An 18,956-nucleotide genomic window follows, 5' to 3' on the forward strand; every position below is an offset into this window, starting at 1 on the left:
AGGCTGTAGAGAATAGTTGGAAATTGAGACTTTGACAGGCCATCTTGTAAGGTTAGAATGTGTTTGATCAAAATGTTGAGGCTGAGGTTTTTCCAAGTGATTAAAGTTGGCTGATGGGTGTCCAAATTGCCTTGGTGTCATACAGTATACCCTTCTAAATCCTGTTATTGTGACACGAGTATGTTAAAAAAAAATCTAGCTGGGGAAACTGAAAGCAACCTCCAGTAGGGAACCCAAAAATCACTATTGAAAATCTGGCTGAAATACTTGGGCAGGTTTTTGTGCCCTGAGGACATGGTAATGTATTGCTGTGACTATTATGCTTACTTTGACAACTGGGGACAAGGAACCATGGTCACCGTCACATCAGGTAGGTATCATTCCTATGTATCTTAGAAATCCAGAAATGTTGAAATATATTGCAAGTAGTTTCTGAAATCCAGGAAATTTTCTCTAACTTATATCTGTTCAGGGTAATTCAACCCCCAGTGAGGTATTTTGAAAAAATATTGAGGCTGGTATTATGTAGAAATTGTTAAAATGTGATATTCAGAGTCACTGGGTGAGAATTAAAAAACTTAGGAGGCAAATATTAAGATTAGATTATGTGTAGGGTTAAAATAGCCACTGGGAAAAGATGATTGCTAATAACCAAGGGAGTGTGAATGGGTTATTGTACCACCATGATAAGAGATTAGACTAGTGTGATTACTATGGCTTTGATGCCTGGGGACAAGGGACCCTGGTCACCGTGACTTCAGGTAAGAACTACTCTTCTTTTTGAACCCCCAAAACCTTTGCTCAAAAGTTTTCTTGGAGATTTTTAAAAATTGAGTTCGATCCCCAAGCCACCATAAATCAGTGGTAATCTTCACTTCATGAAGGGATTCCCGTTGGCTTCCCGCTGAATTGGCTACAGGTCAGACCCAAAGACGGAGAAATATTGCTCTGTTGAACTTGGTAGATTCCGTTAGGTGAGATGTTCATAGATTCAAGTGACTATCATTCAGTAGGAGGCAGGATTAAATTGAACACTATAGTTAAAAAATAAGAATAAAATGCCAAATAGACCTAGTCACTAAAGAAATCTAGCTATCTGTCAAATTTAGGTTGAGGGAAGGTGAGACTAAGCCAGTTAAAATAGAAAATTATGATAAAAACTGACAAGTTCTTGAATAAAAATGGTGTAAATTGTATTTCTGTCACCTGAGGATTAGACCAGGTCAGCTGGGTGATCTAAGTGACCAGTTCTGAAGTTTAAAATCAGTATCAATAAAGCAGTAGGTTTATGTAGAAACAGACTCTTAGATTTTATCAATGTGACTACAATGCTTTTGAGTACTGGGGACAAGGGACCATGGTGACCGTCACATCAGGTAAATGCTTTCCTCCTCTTTTTTTCAATCCGTTTTACTGCTAATTGATTAAATTGACTTATCTTTCATTTGGAATAACTTTGCCCCCTCAGCACCAATTTTTTAGTGATGATTTTGGTAAAGAAGACAAAGGGAGGCAAAAATGAACATAAAAGTGATAGACAGTGAATTAAATGATGAAGTTTAATTAAAGAATGGGGGATGGACTGATTCCTTAGGTTTTAGTCAGGTAGGACCCGAGTTAGAACCACTGTGATTACTATACTTTTGGCTACTGGGGTCAAGGAACGATGGTGACCGTTACCAGCGGTAAGTTTTTCACTCCTGGCTTTTATGGGTTAAGTTCTATCATTTTTTAACAGGTTAAAATATTGTTCCCCAGAGGAGGGTCCATTTATAAAAGTATCAGAGGTCAGGCAAGGCTTTTTAATCAGGATTTTACTCTGCTTAGATATTGTCATTCTTGACAAAATAGATTTATTATGGAGCAAAATGAGATATTTGATTTTTAGTGGAGCTTAGATCTTGACCCTTGAGTCTTTGCCGCCCAAGGCCAAACTCAACCAACACGGGTCTGAGGTTATTGTTTAGGATAATGGATTAAATGTACTCTTGTGTACAACCGATTCGATTACTGGGGTCAAGGGACCCTGGTCACCGTGACTTCAGGTAAACCCTAGCCTCTATCCTCTTTTCTTATTTTGTTTCTCGGAAAATGTTTTTTTCAGTTGTAAAGGGCCCTATAAAAGTTTTAGAAAGATAGAGGTTACTTTTTTAAAAATAACAATAGGGTGAAATATATTCTGAGGTCCCGGTAGGACTTGGGTTAAGGTTTTTGTACACCCACTGAGGGTAACTGTGACAGTGTGACTACTTTGATTACTGGGGCCAAGGAACCATGGTCACCGTCACCTCAGGTAAGACATTTATTGCTCTCTAACCCACTAATTTCTCCAGTTCTGGGATTTTTGAAAAAAATTCTGTCTGGGGAGGTTGACTATAGCCGGCATAACTTTTTCATTTCTCAATGCCCTCCGGGGCATTTCACTCAATTGCGGTGAAGGAACAGGGTTTTAAATCGGTGTCAGAGCAAAAGATTGATTTTTCCACCCTGACCCCTGTTAAAAATGGATTTCATGTCGTTTTCTTTCGGCATTGCCTTTGCCACCACTGTCCGAGGGACATTTTACATGCAGCCAGAATCAATTATTTTATTACTATGATTTTCTCATGTTTGGGAGTTTGGTGACAAATGACAGGTGAGGTTGTTACGACTGTTTTATTAATTAAATCTTAACGGGACAGATTGAAGAAAAAAAGGCAGTTGGAGGCAGCCTAGAAAATGAATTAATTCTATTTAGTCTTAGGCGGGGGACTGGATTCTAAGGGCTAAGTCAGAATTAAATTTTAATATAAAAGGAATTGGTGGTTGGGGAATATAGGATTGGTAGGAAATTAGTTGTAAAGACTTGATCATTTTAGCCTTAAAGATGTAACAGTTTTGAAAAACAATTAATCTGCCTGATTCAGTCCCTAAAATTTAGTAAATCTGGCCATTCATCAGAAAAATTAAAGTAGGGTAAACTAAAAAATGTAGGGAAACTTAAACATCGGTAAGCATTTGTCAAAAAAGATCTTTTAAATGACTCTAGGCAAGGTCAGATGTTTCAACTTCTCATTGTCAAACTGTCTCCTATAAAAAAAATCCTAGTTTTTATTAATCAGTCAGTCAGTTAATTAATTGGACAGGGAATGTTATTGTCAAATGCGATCATAGATAAATTCCAGTGTGACAAGTGGTTTGCTTACTGGGGACAAGGAACTATGGTGACTGTCACTTCAGGTAAATATGAAGGAAAAAAATATCTTCCTTTTGAGTAATTAAACAATTGGAAATTGTAGTCATGTTTGACAAAAATTCAGCTCTGTTTGAAGTCAGCCGAATTCCAGTCGCTGGCTTTAACGGAGCTTAGATTCAAACATTTCATAAAGCCGATAATCTAATATTATAAAATAACCTTTGTGACAGAGTTGCTGTCTCTGACAGATCAAGTGTCTTTTAATCCTTTTACAATTGTTATTTCTCCATTTTGTGTAATAATTGTAAACAGGGTGGCTTTCTTAAAGTGCGTGACATGTTTTTAGAGGGAGTTTTGATGATAAAAAATATTTCTGGTCATCTTTGACCATAACCACTTAGGCTGAGGCTTTGAAAGGTACATACAATAATTAGACACTTTAATCCATTTAAAAATCTCCCTGAAAACAAGACACTTAAGAATAGAATTGAATCATTTAAGGGTCTTAACTGATTGTCAGGTTGTGATTTGAACTTCCTAATTGATATTATTAATTAACATAGGGGGAAAATGAATAAGGATTTTTTCTTGATTACTAGAAGGAAAGCCAGGTTAATGGGAGAAAATATGTCAGGTTAAAATGTCTTTGATAGTATCATTAAACTTGTTCTTAATTGCCTCTTAGATAAATAATATTTAATAAATAGTATTTAATAAATAACACGGACTCTGGAAGTTCATGTTCACCTTTTGAATCTGCCTTGGATTAACTGAAGTTATTTTAGACCTTCTAAAAGTCCTCTCTGATGCAGAGGAACCCCAAAACATCTATTATGGTAAAAAAGATGTCAGAATTTAGCGAGGTTTTTGCCCAGACTTCCAACAGAAGTCAAGCAAGGTGATTATGCTTATGACTACTGGGGACAAGGGACCATGGTCACTGTCACTTCAGGTAAATCAATTTTTCTTAATGTTCAAATGTCAGTTGATTTATTGGTGAAGGCATAAGTGATATGTGGAGGGTTTTTAATTCTGTAATCCGTGTCTCCCAAACTCTCTCTCTCTGAATATTGGGATGTTAAGGTTGACCATCAATTTTTTTAATATCTGTCTGCCTCACCTTTCAATATCTAATTTCTTTCTTGTGATTTCACTTATCAAGTTATCCAGTCCCTTTGCCTTGCAGTCACTCTAGGATTTATTTTGCTCTCGTTACATATAATCTTTATCTCAATTGTTGCTCTGATCTTTGTTTCATCTATCAAAGACAGATCTATATAGTCTGTTCCTCCTAATTTATTAATTTATCTAATCCATCACTCCTACCTTTGTTTTAAATGTTTAATCACATTTACTGATCTATCAAACCTAATCTATCTATATCTGCCTTTACTTTCTGGAAACACGCATTATCAGAATTAGACCTTTACCGGGTTAAATTCCACCGTGCCGCAAACTTCTCCCATTAAAACTTTAAATCTAACTTTAAATTTTATAGGCGGTTACAACTGAGTTTAGAGATAAGTGTTTTCACGGATAATTCATAATAAAGCTAGATAAACTAGGTAATTAAACCTCTAAGTGAATTGAAAAACTACTCACTCAGGAAAAGTTCAATGTGTGTGTTTAATGAGAAATAATTAGGATTAAAAGTAAAAATACCCTAGTTGTTACCTTAAGGGGAAAATGTTAGGTACAGTAAAGAGTTTGGTACTTTACTGCCTTTTGTCCCGTAAATGTGCCTCCTATAGACATTTATTTTATAAACTAATGCTTCCAAAGATCTGGGGGGGAGGGTTTCCCCTTGTGACTGAGTGCAACTAATTTTTTCATAGAAGAACTAGTATTTTGTTATGGTGCTTAAGGAATTCTAATGACTTGAAAGTGAAGGGGTTGAGATGCTGAGTTTCCAGGGATTTTTATGCCTAATCCAGTTAGAAATGTCCTATAAACTGGCCATCAAATGTATTAGAAGTAAATTATAATTGAATCTTATCATTTAAAAAAAGCGAGATTTGCTACGTTCAGCAGCCCACTTCACTGCCAGTGTTCAATTCTGTTGCTGATGGAACAAACCTCAGCCTGTCTCAGTCTGAACACTCACAGCTGAAAATTAAAAAGAAAATAAAATAAAACTCTTCTTTGTAGCTGGGCACAAGATGGCCGACTAGCAGCTGGGAGGTCTCTGGGGAGTTCAACTAGCAGGTGGCCTGAGATTCGTTTCTCGATTTTAGCCTATTTTAACCCACCTATTTCCAGAAATAGTCCTGAATCTGGTTTCGAAAACATCACCACCCTTGAAGTCAGTTTTGCATGTTCCCAAAATAGCCAAGGTGGTTCCAAACAACAGTCACATCTGTCCAGGGGGTGTAAAAATAATATCTGTGCAGGTGGCAATGATCAACATGTTGATCGCTATCTTGAGCTAAATCAAGCTGTTTTTCTACTAAATTTTTGTTTCTCCTTCCTTGCGATTTGAATGAAATGCCTTGCCTGCACATCTTTAGTTTTCGGATAAACAAGAATAATTTGACTCTGGTTTTTTTCTGGCCCGTTTTACCAAAAAAAAAAAAAAAAAAAAGATAGTATCTAGTTCTAGTTGTTTTCTTTTCATTGGGTTTTTTTTTAGTTTGTTTGCTTCATTTTTCTAGTTGTTTTTGTACAGTTTAAGCCGATATCTGTTTTCTATCCACTACTTCGGTTTATCAGGGGGCTGGAGGAACTAAAGCTCGTTTTTCAACCCATGGGATTATATGAACACACTCTAATCTAGTTTAATTTTAACAAGTCTTTAAATTTAGCAATGGAATTAACTTTATTAAAACTAAATACAATAATTATTTTAATTATTAGATAAATACAATAATTATTTTAATTATTAGAATTAGGCAATTTTAATGCAACGGCAATGCATTTATGATGAATATACTTTTAATTTCTTCTGATTTAGTTATTAACAGCAAATTTAATCATCTGAAACTTGATATCCGGATAGAAGATAATTATATTCACCTTAAATGCTCTTTAGTTTGAATTTTAATTGAATATGGAAGTCCACTGGAAGAAACTTTTATCTTTTTTTCTAACTTTTTAAATTTTTTCCCCAAGTACAATGTTCTGTCAGGTTGAAATGTTTTCAATTCCCAATTCAATTATAAAAAAAAATTATTACCAGCCAAAGCAATTTCCCCTGAGACCCTTTCAAACCGGTACAAAAATTACTTGGAAGACTAAATCCATCTGGGAGAATTTACCTACGAGGCAATTAATTAAACTCCTTTTTGGAGAAGTTATCAGAATAACTGACTACGTTTGACTAGAGAATAACTGACTACGTTTGACTAGAGATTCAGTAAGTAAGAATCTATTTAACTCTTCTATTGCTAATAGTACTTCTAATACTTAAAAGTATGAAATTGATGTTTTTAAAATGTGTATTTCTCCCTAAGACTATTTTAAAATTTCAATTGTTTTTCAAAAACTGAAAATAGATTTGCTTAAGAAAACAAGTTGATCATGAACAAGAATAGAGATATAGAATTCATTTAGGCTTGACTGTTAACTTAAGCAACAGTATAATTTCATAGTTCATTTTATTCTTAGTCTATAGATAGGAGCTTACTATGATTTATTAATAAGTAGCTGATACTATTGACTTTGAAACTTAGTTTGGAAGTTGGCATTAATTTATTGATACGATATGATCAGTATGTTGTTAGGTGACAAATAATTTAGTTGGGGAATTAAGATGTACTTTTCCAGTTCATATGGCTTTGTAAACTATATAAATTGGCAGTAAGTCTCATTTATTGACTATTTGTATCCTAGTTGTGCTTGAAAGTGCATAGGATAACTGAACTTAGTTTGAAATCGGTTAATCTTTTATTTCCCCATAAGTAGACTTTTTTCTGGTCTTCATTTTGAGATAGAAGCTTAAGAGTCTAGGCTTATATTCAGTTGCTTTAACCTTACAGCAATTTCTGATGCAATTGATTTGGACATTAAATAGAATCTTTAGGGGTTTTTTAACAAGGATGAACTTGGGATTTGAGCATGAATGCTAGGATTTGGGTGGGGGGTGGTGCATTTTACTAATAGGTAGAACAAGGCATATTATCCTGAATATAGATAATATTACCAAGTTTAGAAGTATTTCCTATTTTAAATGCCTTCTTTCCCCTTGAGACTTAAATCTTTGGACCTCTAGCCCTGATTGTAATGCTTGATTGGTTATTTAGTTCTGCCTGGGTTCAATAACCACTCAACCAGAAATAATTAGATGCCCTCAGGGATAGATTCAATGATTTCTTAGAATACTCGCTTGACTTTATGGCTTTGTGGTTTGACTGCGGGCATGGGTGGCTTGAGCCTAAGTGGTACTGATAGCCCCAACCTGTACTAGCCCCGAACTGGCTTTTGGGCAGTTCAGGTCTCCTGTGGTACCGATCCCTCCAGGCTTTTTCTATACCTGGCTCAGGGGGAAGCTTGGATCTCGGGTTGTACCGAACTGCCCCAGACAGTTCTGGACCAGACCTAGGCTCCTGGGTAGCCAGGTCCCCTGTGGTACCAAGCTCCCAGCCCCTGCCTAGATCACGGCACCAGCTACAGCCCCTCAGGGTAGCCAGTTCTGTAGCAGCATTGGGCTGCAGGGAGCTGCGTTCCCGCTAGCACCAGTCCTAGCTCCCTACAGTACCGATGCTGGGTTGCCCCTAGCCAGCTGGTTCTGTAGTAGCACCAGGCTACAGGTGGGTCTAGCTGCCCCTGCTATTGGTACTGGCTTCCCTGCTAGCTGGGTCTATATTAGCACCAGGTGCTGCTGGTGGGTCCAGGACCCTCCTTAGCACCAGCACAGGGTAGCGGGCTGGCTGGGTTCCCACAGCTAGTCCTATACTAGCACCAGGCTGCAGGGGATCCAGGTCCCACTGGTACCAGTACTGGCCTCCCTGCTAGCTGGTTCTGTAACAGCTGAGGGTTGCCGGTGGGTCCAGGACCCTGCATGGGGCTGCGGGCTGGCCCTACTCCCCCTAGCTGATCCTATACCAGCACTGAGCTGTAGCATCTGGGTCCCACTAGAACCAGTACTGGCTTTCCTGCCAGCTGGGTCTATAATAGCTGGGGGCTGTGGGTGGGTTCAGGACCCTCCCTAGCAACAGCATGGAGCTGCAGGCTGGCCTGCTACCCCTAGCTAGTCCTATTCTAATGCTCAGCTGCAAGGAATCAGGGTCCTGCTGGTGTTGGTACTAGCTTCCCGGCTAGCTGGTTCTGTAAGTGCTAGGGGCTGCAGGTGGGTCCAGGACCCTCCATAGCAGGGGGTCCAGCCCCCTCTCTCCCCGCTGATCCACTACCAGCACTGGGCTGCCAGGAATCCAGGTCTCTCTGGTAGTGGTACTAGCTTCTCCGCTAGCTGATTCTGTAACAGCTGGGGGCTGCTGGGAATCCAGGACCCTGCATAATGCCAGCAAGGGGGCTGCGGGCTGGCCCCATTCCTCCTGTGTAGATGATCCTATGCTAGCACTGGGTTGCAGGGGATCCAGGTCCTGCTGGTACCGGCGGGTAGTACCGCTGGTACTTCTTGCCTGTTCTATAATAGCTGGGGGCTGCAACTGGGTCCAGGACCCTGCATAGCAGAGCAGAGCTGCAAGCTAGCCCTGTCCCCACCTCAAGCTGACCCTTTACGAGCACTGGGCTGCAAGGAATCCAGGTCCCTGCTAGCTGATTCTGTAACAGCCGGGAGTCCGGGATGCTCCCTAGCTCTAGCATGGGGCTGCAGGCTGGCCCCGCTCCACCCTAGCTCATCCTATACCAGCACCAGGCTGCACGGGATCCATGTCCTGCTGGTACTGGTTCTGGCTTCCGCACTAGCTGGTTCTATAATAGCTGGAGGCTTCTGGGGGTCCAGGACCCTGCATAGCACCGGCATGGGACTGCAGGCTGTCCCCATTGCCCCTTGCCAATCCTATACTAGCACAAGGCTGCAGGGGATCCAGGTCCCGCTGGTACCGGCGGGTAGTACCGCTGGTACTTCTTGCCTGTTCTGTAATAGCTGGGGGCTGCAACTGGGTCCAGGACCCTGCATAGCAGAGCAGAGCTGCAAGCTAGCCCTGTCCCCACCTCAAGCTGATCCTTTACGAGCACTGGGCTGCAAGTAATCCAGGTCCCTGCTAGCTGATTCTGTAACAGCCGGGAGTCCGGGATGCTCCCTAGCTCTAGCATGGGGCTGCAGGCTGGCCCCGCTCCACCCTAGCTCATCCTATACCAGCACCAGGCTGCACGGGATCCATGTCCTGCTGGTACTGGTTCTGGCTTCCGCACTAGCTGGTTCTATAATAGCTGGAGGCTTCTGGGGGTCCAGGACCCTGCATAGCACCGGCATGGGGCTGCAGGCTGTCCCCATTGCCCCTTGCCAATCCTATACTAGCACAAGGCTGCAGGGGATCCAGGTACCGCTGGTACCGGTACTGGCTTCTTATACCAGTACTGGCTTCCCTGCTAGCTGGCTCAGTAACAGCTGGTAGCTGCCGGTGGGTCCAGGACCCTCCCTAGCACTAGCATGGTGCTGCAGGATAGCCCTGTTTTCCCCCTCTCTCCCCGCTGATCCGCTACCAGCACTGGGCTGCCAGGAATCCAGGTCTCTCTGGTAGTGGTACTAGCTTCTCCGCTAGCTGATTCTGTAACAGCTGGGGGCTGCTGGGAATCCAGGACCCTGCATAATGCCAGCAAGGGGGCTGCGGGCTGGCCCCATTCCTCCTGAGTAGCTGATCCTATGCTAGCACTGGGTTGCAGGGGATCCAGGTCCCGCTGGTACCGGCGGGTAGTACCGCTGGTACTTCTTGCCTGTTCTGTAATAGCTGGGGGCTGCAACTGGGTCCAGGACCCTGCATAGCACCACCATGGGGCTGTGGGCTGGTCTCATTCTCCCCCTAGCTGATCCTATACCAGCACTGGGCTGCCGGGAACCCGGGTCCCGCTTGTACCAGCACTGGTTTCTCTGCAAGCTGGTTCTGTAACAGCTGGGAGCTGCCAGCGGGTCTGGGACCTTCCCTAGCACCGACATAGAGCTGGGGGCTGGCGCAGTTCCCCCAGTTACTTCTATTCTAGCACCGAGCTGCAGGGGATCCAGATCCCGCTGATAACAGTACTAGCTTCCCTGCTAACTCGTTCTATGGAAGCTGGGGGCTGCTGGCCCCATTCCCCCTAGATAAGCTTATACAAGCACTGGGCTGCAGGGGATCAGACTCGCACGGGTACCGGTACTGGCTTCCTCACGAGCTGATTCTATAATAGCTGGGGGCTGCAGGTGGGTCCAGAACCCTCCCCAGCACCCACATGGGGGTGTGGGCTGGACCTGTTCCCCCTCAGTTGATTTTATACCAGCACTGAGATGCAGGGGATCCAGGTACTGGTATTGGTTTCCCTGCTACCTGGTTCTGTAATAGCTGGGGGCTTCCCTAGCACCAGCTGCGGGCTGGTGGGATTCCCACCCTAACTGATCCTATACTAGTAGCAGGCTGGAGGGACTCTGGGTCCCCCTAGCTCATTCCGCACTGAAGCCAGGCTGATACTAGTTCCCCGCTAGCACCAGCACTGGACTGCGGGGGTTCCCCGCTAGCTGGGTCTGAAACAGCACAGAGCTGCAGGCTGAACCATTTCTCCCAGCTACTCCTATTCTAGCACTGAAGTGTAGGGGATCTCGGTCCTGCTGCTACTGGTACTAGCTTCTCCACTAGCTGGTTCTGTAAGAGCTAGGGGCTGCAGGTGGGTCCAGGACCCTACCTAGCACAAGTATGGAGCAATGAGCTGGATCAGTTTTCCTCCCCACAACTGATCCTTTACCAGCACCAGGCTGCAGGGGACCTGGGGCCCACTGCCACTGGTATTGGCTTTCCCGCTAGCTGGTTCTGTAATAGCTGAGGTCTGCTGGTGGGTCCAGGACCCTCCCTAGCACCAGCTGCGGCTGGTGGGGGCTGCGGATTGGTCCAGTTCCTCCAGCTAGACCTATTCTACCATCAAGTTGCAGGGGATCTAGGTCCTGCCGGTACCTGTACTAGCTTCCCTGCTAGCTGATTCTGTAATAGCTTGGGTCCGTGGGTAGGTTTGGGATCCTCCCTAACACCAGTTCCCCTGCTAGTCCTGTATTAGCCCGGGTCTGCAGGGGACCTTGGCTTCCCCACCACCACCACCATCCCCAGTACCGGTTCCTTGCTCCTTGGTTCTGCCTCAGCTTCAGGGACTCTGTTCTCCCTAGCTAGTTCTGTACTAGCCTGAGTCCATGCTAGTGCTAGCACCAGGCTGCAGGGGGGCCCCTGGGATCCCCCATACTAGCTTTGCCACTACCTGGCTTTGTAGGTGGGTCTGGGTCCCTCCAACGCACCAGAGCATGGTGCTGTGGTATGGCCCAGTTCCCCCAGCTGGTTCTGTAAGAGCCCAAAGCTGTAGGTGGGTTTGGCTGCCCCCTGGTATCAGCTAGTGGAGAATCCAGTACTGGCTCTGTAACAGCTGAGGGCTGCAGGTGGATCTGGGTCCCTCTGTAGCAGCAGCCCTGGACTGGCCTGGTTCCCCCCAGCTTACTGTATACTTGCACAGGGCTGCAAGAAACTGGGTCCCTGCTAGACCCAGCAGAAGGTTGTGGGGGAATCCTCTACCCGCTCCCTGCCAACTGCCTCTATTAGCACAGGATTGTGGGGTGAACCCAGCTGCCCCCAGTACCATCGGTCTGTCCTAACCAGATCCTGGTACGGGCTACCAGCCCGCAGCTGCAGGGGATCCAGGTACTGGTGGGTTTCCCCCAGCTGGTTCTGTAATAGCCCAGAGCTGCAGGTGGGCTCAGTTCCCCCTGGTACAGGGGTTTCCCCCTAGCTGGTTCTGTTGTAGCACTAGCCTGCAGGCTGTCCCTTTCCCCACTAGCTGGTCCTATACTAGCACAGGGCTGCAGGGGTCTGTACTAGCCTGAGTCCCTGCTAGTACTAGGACCAGCCTGTAGAGGGGTCTCTGGGATCCCCTGTACTGGATTTTCCAGTAGCCAGATTTGTATCAGCATGGGCTATTGGGAAGCCTGGTTTCCTGCCCCTCCCTACTTCCTTTCCCCACTTCCTGCTGGTCCTGTACTGGGTTTTCCACTAGCTGGTTCCATAGGAGCACTGAGCTGCCTTTAGTCCCAGTTTTTGGTCCCATGTCCCATTACCTCTTACTAGCTCTGTGACAGCATTGGGCTGCACGGACCCTGACCCCTTATAGCACCAGTCCTACCCCCAGCTACCAGTACCGGCTTCCCCCCTACCTGGTTCTGTTGCAGCACTGGTCTGTGGGTAGGTCCAGGTCCCTCCGTAGCAACCAAGCTGGCCCAGTTGCCCCTCTCTAGTTCTGTGCTAGCCCTCGGCTGCAAGGGATCAGAGTCATTCCAAAACCAGCTTCCCGGTAGCTGGTTCTGTATCAGCATGGTGGGTCTGGGTCCCCTGTGGTACCAGTACTGGGTTCCTTGCTAACCAGCTCCGTAGCATCCCTGGGTAGCAGGTAATTGTCTCCAAAGTACCAGCTGGGCTGGTTCTGTATTAGCGCTGGGCTGTAGTGACTCAATCTGAGCTGGCACCAGGCTGAAGAGATGGCCCTGGTCCCCAGCAGTACTAGCTGCCTCTCACTGAAGCTGGGCATGATCGGTTCTGAACAGCTCAGAGGTCATCCAAGCCCAGCTGGTTCCAAATCTGCTGCAGGTAGTCAGGACACAGGTATGTATTGGCTCCTGCCTGGTAGATTCCTCTGTGGAGCTATAGCACCGAGCTGTGCCTCCCAGCCAGGTCTATACAGTATAAGGAAAACGGGTCCTACACTGTGCAGTACCAGCTCCCTCTAGTGCCAGCTCTGAGTTCTCCAGTTTGATCCCAGCTAGTTTAGAGTCCTCTGTGGCATTCACTCCTAGTCCCAGCCACCACCACCACTCCCCAAGCCAGTGGTGGTGGTGGCTAGAACTAGGGTGTGGCAGGTTTGGATCTGCATGGTACCAGATTTAATACCAAGCTACGGGTAGGGTCCTGGATCCCCACCTGGTGTCAGAACTAGGCTGCAGAGGACAAAGGGAAGGGTGTTTGTGTCCACGTGTTACTAGCTTCAAGTTGACTATGGGGTTCCAGTTCTGCTTGACCTGTGCTCACTGCTCTACTGTTAGCATCCAGCTGCAGGGAGGAGCCAGCACTCTGCATGTCACATGGTGGTTCTGAACCAGCTCCCAGTTCTGGGACGGGTGCATGGCCAGAGGTCCAATCTGCCTGGCTGTGCCCTTAGGTGATTCTGGAGAAGCACCCCAGCTGGGAATGGAGTTCTGGTTCCCATTAGTATGGCTTCTGCCCTAGCCCATTGTGAATTGGTGCAGGGTTGGGTCAGGGAGGAGGGGGCCCTGGTGCCAATTCCTTCCTGATTGGGTCGTGCTCTGGGGTGAGTGAAAGGGCTCCGGGTGGGTGCCCCATGGTGTTGGTTTCCTTTCAGCTGGGTCTGTTTTCTCTACCATCCCATGGCTGGACTCCTGTGGTACCAGTTCTTAATGGTTCCATCCCATGTGGGAAGAAAAGGCAAGATTGCAAAACCCCAGGGATTATTTTGGTTTTTTTTATCTCATTGTACTTAGGCTGGCTTCATCAGTTACAGCTGCTGTCTGATTGGCAAATAAAAGCATGTGATTGAGCACTAGAGAGGGGCAAGGAGTATGTTTGATACCTTGATTCAGACCCAGATGGCCTGTTGCCCTGACCCTGAGGCAGAGAGGATGGATCCCTGTGCCTGTTCTTCTGGTGGGGTCACCAAGAAGCTTTGGGGTGAATGCTTGGCTTTTCAACTGGAGTATGGTTAATGCTTAGGGTTTTCTGCTCTTTGGAAAGATTAAATATTTAAGCAACCATGATACCTGGTCCATATATATAATGGGGTAGGAATAGGATATCAATAAACAAAGGACACTGGTTCTATATATTTATGAGGACCAGGTGGTTCAACGTGCCTACCACAGAGAGCAAGACCTTCTGAATAGGAACTTTGCCAAAAGGAATTCTCTCTGGTCTTCTTTGCTCTGTGTGTTATTTGCCCCAGGATGATGTGACTCACAGAACATGGGGTAACACTGGCATTTCTATTCCTCCTAACCAAGTGGCAGGTGTTTAAATACAACAGCTTCCCACCAGTCACCATGATGGTATTTGTTTTAACATTTTTTCTTGTCCCACTCCTCCACATTCCCTCCCCTTTTATTTTTCTGCTCTTCAGAGTCTCCAAAAGCCCCGACTCTCTTCCCACTCGTCCCATCTTGTGGGACTGATACACCTCAAGAGTCCATCACAGTGGGCTGCTTGGCCAAGGATTTTCTTCCCGCGTCGATCACTTTCTCCTGGCTCAATAATAAGGCCGTCAATGTCACCAATGGCGTCAAGAAATTCCCCCCTGTCATAAGCAGTGTTGGGACCTACTCCGCTACCACTCAGCTATCAGTCTCAACCAATGACTGGTCAGAAGAGAAACCCTACGTCTGCTTGGCCAAGCACCCAAATGGAGACCAGAGAGTGTCTGTAGATTGGACATCTGGCCGTAAGTACTTAAACCTGTTCTTCCAGACAACAGGCACATTAACTTACACCAGGGCATTCAGTTCTACCTGTTATAGGGAGATACCTCTTATAAATCCATAGGCACTCAAGTTCCATACCTGCGGGGCCTAGACTCCAGGGTCCTATCCCCCTAGCTCTAGGAGGATGTAAGGTCAAGTGGGCTAGAGTAGGGGACCTAGGTGTACCAGGACTCCTGGGTTCTAGCCCCACCTCTAGAAGGTATGTGTGTCAGGTAGGTTGGGGTGGTGAAAGTCAGGACATTTCTGGGTTCTCTTCTCCATTCTAGACTTTAATATGGCAGACTTAGAATAGCCAGTCAGGGGAAAGCTAGCAGGCTTTGGGGTGGGGAGGGGATATGGGATAGAACGTATGATTGCAGGCAGTGCTTATATGGAGGAGATGCCCTTTCCAGACTCAGCCCTGTGCTCTGCTGGAATGTGGTTTGGGGTAGAAAGCTGTTCCATGACCGACAGACAGAGAGCCCATTGGGTGCCAAGGAATATATATAAACCCCATGCACAGAGTATCAACTGCACACATACATTCTGCATTCCAAGTGTTGTATTCATCTGCTGACCTTTGATTTTTCTTTCTTGCATGTTAGCTATTGAGCCCCCTACTGTGTCTATCAACCCCCCATCCAAAGAAGACTTTGAAACCCCCTTCAGAAATTCAACCATCCTCTGCCGAGTCGAGGGGCTTCGTACCACAGATGTCACCCTGAAATGGCTGAAGAATGGGGTTTTGGTGAAGTCTGGATTCACCACTGTGGGCCCCATCAGCAAAACACTCAACAGTAAGCTGACGGTCACCGAAGGAGAGTGGAATGCTGACAATGTTTTCACTTGCAAGGTGGACGGCAAGAACATCAGTGAGATGAGGAACACAAGCAAGTCATTTGAGTGCGGCTGTAAGTTAAACTCCACAACTGTTTCATGCCCCTGTAAAATAGCCACGACCTGTTTGTGTAGCAAGCTTATGCCCCACAGAGCCAACCTTCAGCACATGGCATAAACCCACATCTATTTTAGCAGTGAGTGAACTGGGAATGGGATAAGAAGGGTATTGTCATGGAGTGAAACATCAAAAAATATAAATAGATCCGTCCCTTAGGGCTGAGATATGCCTCTTTAGGGTGAGGCATGACCCATTTCAGAACAGTCTCAGAACCAAGTTGTAGTACAGGTTTTAGGACCAAAAAAAATGAAGAATAGCTCATTTTAACCTAACTCTTTGCTCAAAATGAGACTGTTCTGGGTACTCATCACTTAATGATTAGAATACAGTCATCTAGAAACTTGCAAATCCTGCTAGGAAATGAGCAAAGAAAATCTTATTCATCTAATTTTTCCCTTCCAGTTGATACAGAAGGGTCCATTGGTATTGACGTGCAGACAATCCCGCCTGCCTTTGCTGACATCTATCTCACCAAATCAGCCAAGCTGACCTGCAAGGTCACTAACATGCCCACTGCAGATGGGTTAAATGTGACATGGATGACACAGAATGGGAAAGTGCTGGAAACGGTCACTGGGCAGCGCATGGTGCAACCCAATGGCCTGTACAGTGCGCTTGCCACGACCACAGTGTGTGCAGATGAGTGGGACAAAGAAGACATCTACATCTGCATAGTGGCCCACCCAGAACTCGTCTTCCCCATTGAAAAGCGCCTGCAGAAGCAACCTGGTGAGTGACACCTCTTTTGCGTTGGCTTGGCTCTGCTCCATATTCAGCTTCTTGACCAAGTTAAACAGCTAGTGGCATACTTCTAAGTTAATTAACCCTAAGACCATTCACACAGTCTCCAGGCTAGAAGTCCCCTGAAATAAGCTCTAGATTAGACTGTAATAATCCTTACTGGCCCCAATTTTTGTGCATGGACCCATGAAGTGGCTATCTAGGTGGTCTTTGACTGGTGTCCAAATTTGATGAGTCTCCTGCCAGGGAAGGAAAGAGATGATCTATCTTTTCCTGTATTAAGCTAGGGTTACTAAGCTGATCTCATGGCTCTGCTTCCCAATATTCTACCTCTTCACAAGACCTTCCACCAGTCACTTCACACAATTTCACTAATGTACCTATGCTACATGTGGGTTATGCTGGACCTCAGAGAAGATGATCCCACGCTGGTTCCAAGCTCAATTAATCTCTGTAGCTGGTGAACAAAGTGAGCTCCCCCTGGCCTGATGAGATGGCCTCTTCCAGAATGACTAATAGTGGTAGGCTATGAAAGCTATAAAAATGCTCATTTCCTCTTGAGTATGATCATCACTCATCCTCTCGTTAGAAGTAATTCCTAAACAAAATCCATGTAGGAACCGGAGCAGATCTGAGCTTGAGCCAATAGAATCAGAACTCCCTTGTGACCAGCAAGGTGATTTATTCGTTATCCTCTCCATCTTTCCCTTCTCTCTACAGCTGCCAACAGCCATGCTCCATCCATCTACGTATTGCCACCTCCCTCTGAGCAACTGGCCCTCCATGAATCTGCCACAGTCACTTGTTTGGTGAAGGACTTCAACCCACCTGACTTCTTTGTCCAGTGGCTGCAGAATGGCGAGCCAATGAGGGCTTCCAGTTACATCACTGGCAATCCTACCCTTGAATCCCAGCATCCACAGCTCTACTTCGCCTACAGCACCCTGACCATCAGCGAGCAGGACTGGAATGCTGGGAACACCTACACATGTGTAGTGGGACACGAGAAATTGCCCGTGCAAGTGGCTCAGAAGACCATCGACAAGTCCACGGGTAAACCAACCCATGTCAATGTGTCTCTGGTGATGTCTGATACTGCCAGCACCTGCTACTAACCACCATGCCTTCTCCCAGTCTCCTGTGTCTCTCTGCAATTCCTCATCATCACACAGCTGTATGGACGAGGAATATAACAATGTTTCTGGAATGCAATATTGTTGGCTGCATCTTTTAAAAAAAAGTTAGAAATAAAGTAAATTTTGGAACAAATGAATGAAAATACTTAAGTTCTTTCCTGACCAGGAATGGGGGAAAGAACATGTATCATCAGAGGTGGGAGGGGCTTCTCAAAGGTGTTCAGTGCCCAAAACTCAGTGGCACTTGAGCACCCCTTTGTTTGCACTGCAGTCATGGTTTTTTATATCCCATCTGTTTCTCATCCCACAGAGTCCTCACTTCCTCTGACTCTCCTCCTCCCTCTTCATGGTGTGAACTGTTGGCGCTTCTGGCCATCACAAACAAACTGGCTTAACTTACCTTTACATTCCCTCTGGTTTTTTAGGCATTTTTCTCCTCTCTTTGTTGGAGATATGCCCAGCCTCTTGAGTTAGTGTCTAGACTTCTCTTTACTTCTTAGGAAGCAGCAAATAGGTAGCATTAATATCAGTTCATGCTGGCCCCATTCTGATCTGCCAGGGACTTGAAAGAATTAATCTGCGCTGTAGACCCTCTGATGAGGGAGTGTGTTTATGGGGCTCTTTTTGACCACTGGTAGGCAGTTTGCCCTGCCTGAGTGGCACAGCTAGAATCAGCACTTAAGCATGGCCTCTTCTGTCCTATTCTCTCATGATCAATGCACTAACTGACAGGAAGTACTCAGATCTCACATACCCACATATAATGTCTGGTGGCATTTGGCTTGCTTGTAAGTCCACAGGGTCGTCCTAGGACACAAGTGGCTCCTTTTGGCTTCAGATCTCCCAAGAAATAAAACATCTGGCAAACACACACGACTCACTCAGTGGACTGTGGCATTTTCCATGTCGAGTGAGTCATCCTGCTGAGGTATTTTGCTGACCTGCACAAATACACACACAGTCATGATGATGAATGCATCGTACGCTCTCTCCTTGGAAATAAGACCAAATGTTTGCCTATTGCTTCTATTTTTGGGTGCCCCAAAGGAGCACTGCAAATATTCTGCAATAATCTTTATCCACTGCTGAAACAGTAAAAGGTTTCCAAAAGGTCCCACTTATTTCCTAGCTGGGCATGCAACGGTACAGCATTACCCACTTACAAGCTTGGAGTCCATCCATGTTTTTCCTTACAAATGCTAAAACCAGTATTATCGGTCTGGGGGAAAACATGCTCAAAACTGACACTTTCACCATCAAGGTGATAATACCCATCTCAGTCTACCTAACAGCCTCATCTCTCATGGCCCGCTTCATGTGAATGGCACTCGGAGAAGCCATTTTAGGATAGTCCTATTTTAA

At 45.6% G+C, this 18,956-nt stretch overlaps 2 gene segments (V, D, J or C); both read left to right on the forward strand.

Annotated features, from left to right (window-relative positions):
* The first annotated feature begins 303 nt into the window (after positions 1-303).
* LOC102577049 (Ig mu chain C region-like) overlaps positions 304-18,956 on the forward strand; it is a 110,702-nt gene continuing 92,049 nt past the window's right edge. Inside the window, 1 exon segment of the C gene segment in view lies at positions 304-370. Coding sequence covers positions 352-370 — 19 coding nt within the window.
* Positions 2,099-18,956, forward strand: part of LOC106737515 (Ig mu chain C region membrane-bound form-like) — a 52,331-nt gene continuing 35,473 nt past the window's right edge. Inside the window, 1 exon segment of the C gene segment in view lies at positions 2,099-2,293. Coding sequence covers positions 2,275-2,293 — 19 coding nt within the window.

Source organism: Alligator mississippiensis, chromosome 7, assembly GCF_030867095.1.
Source record: "Alligator mississippiensis isolate rAllMis1 chromosome 7, rAllMis1, whole genome shotgun sequence".
In the NCBI taxonomy this organism is placed as follows: domain Eukaryota; kingdom Metazoa; phylum Chordata; order Crocodylia; family Alligatoridae; genus Alligator; species Alligator mississippiensis.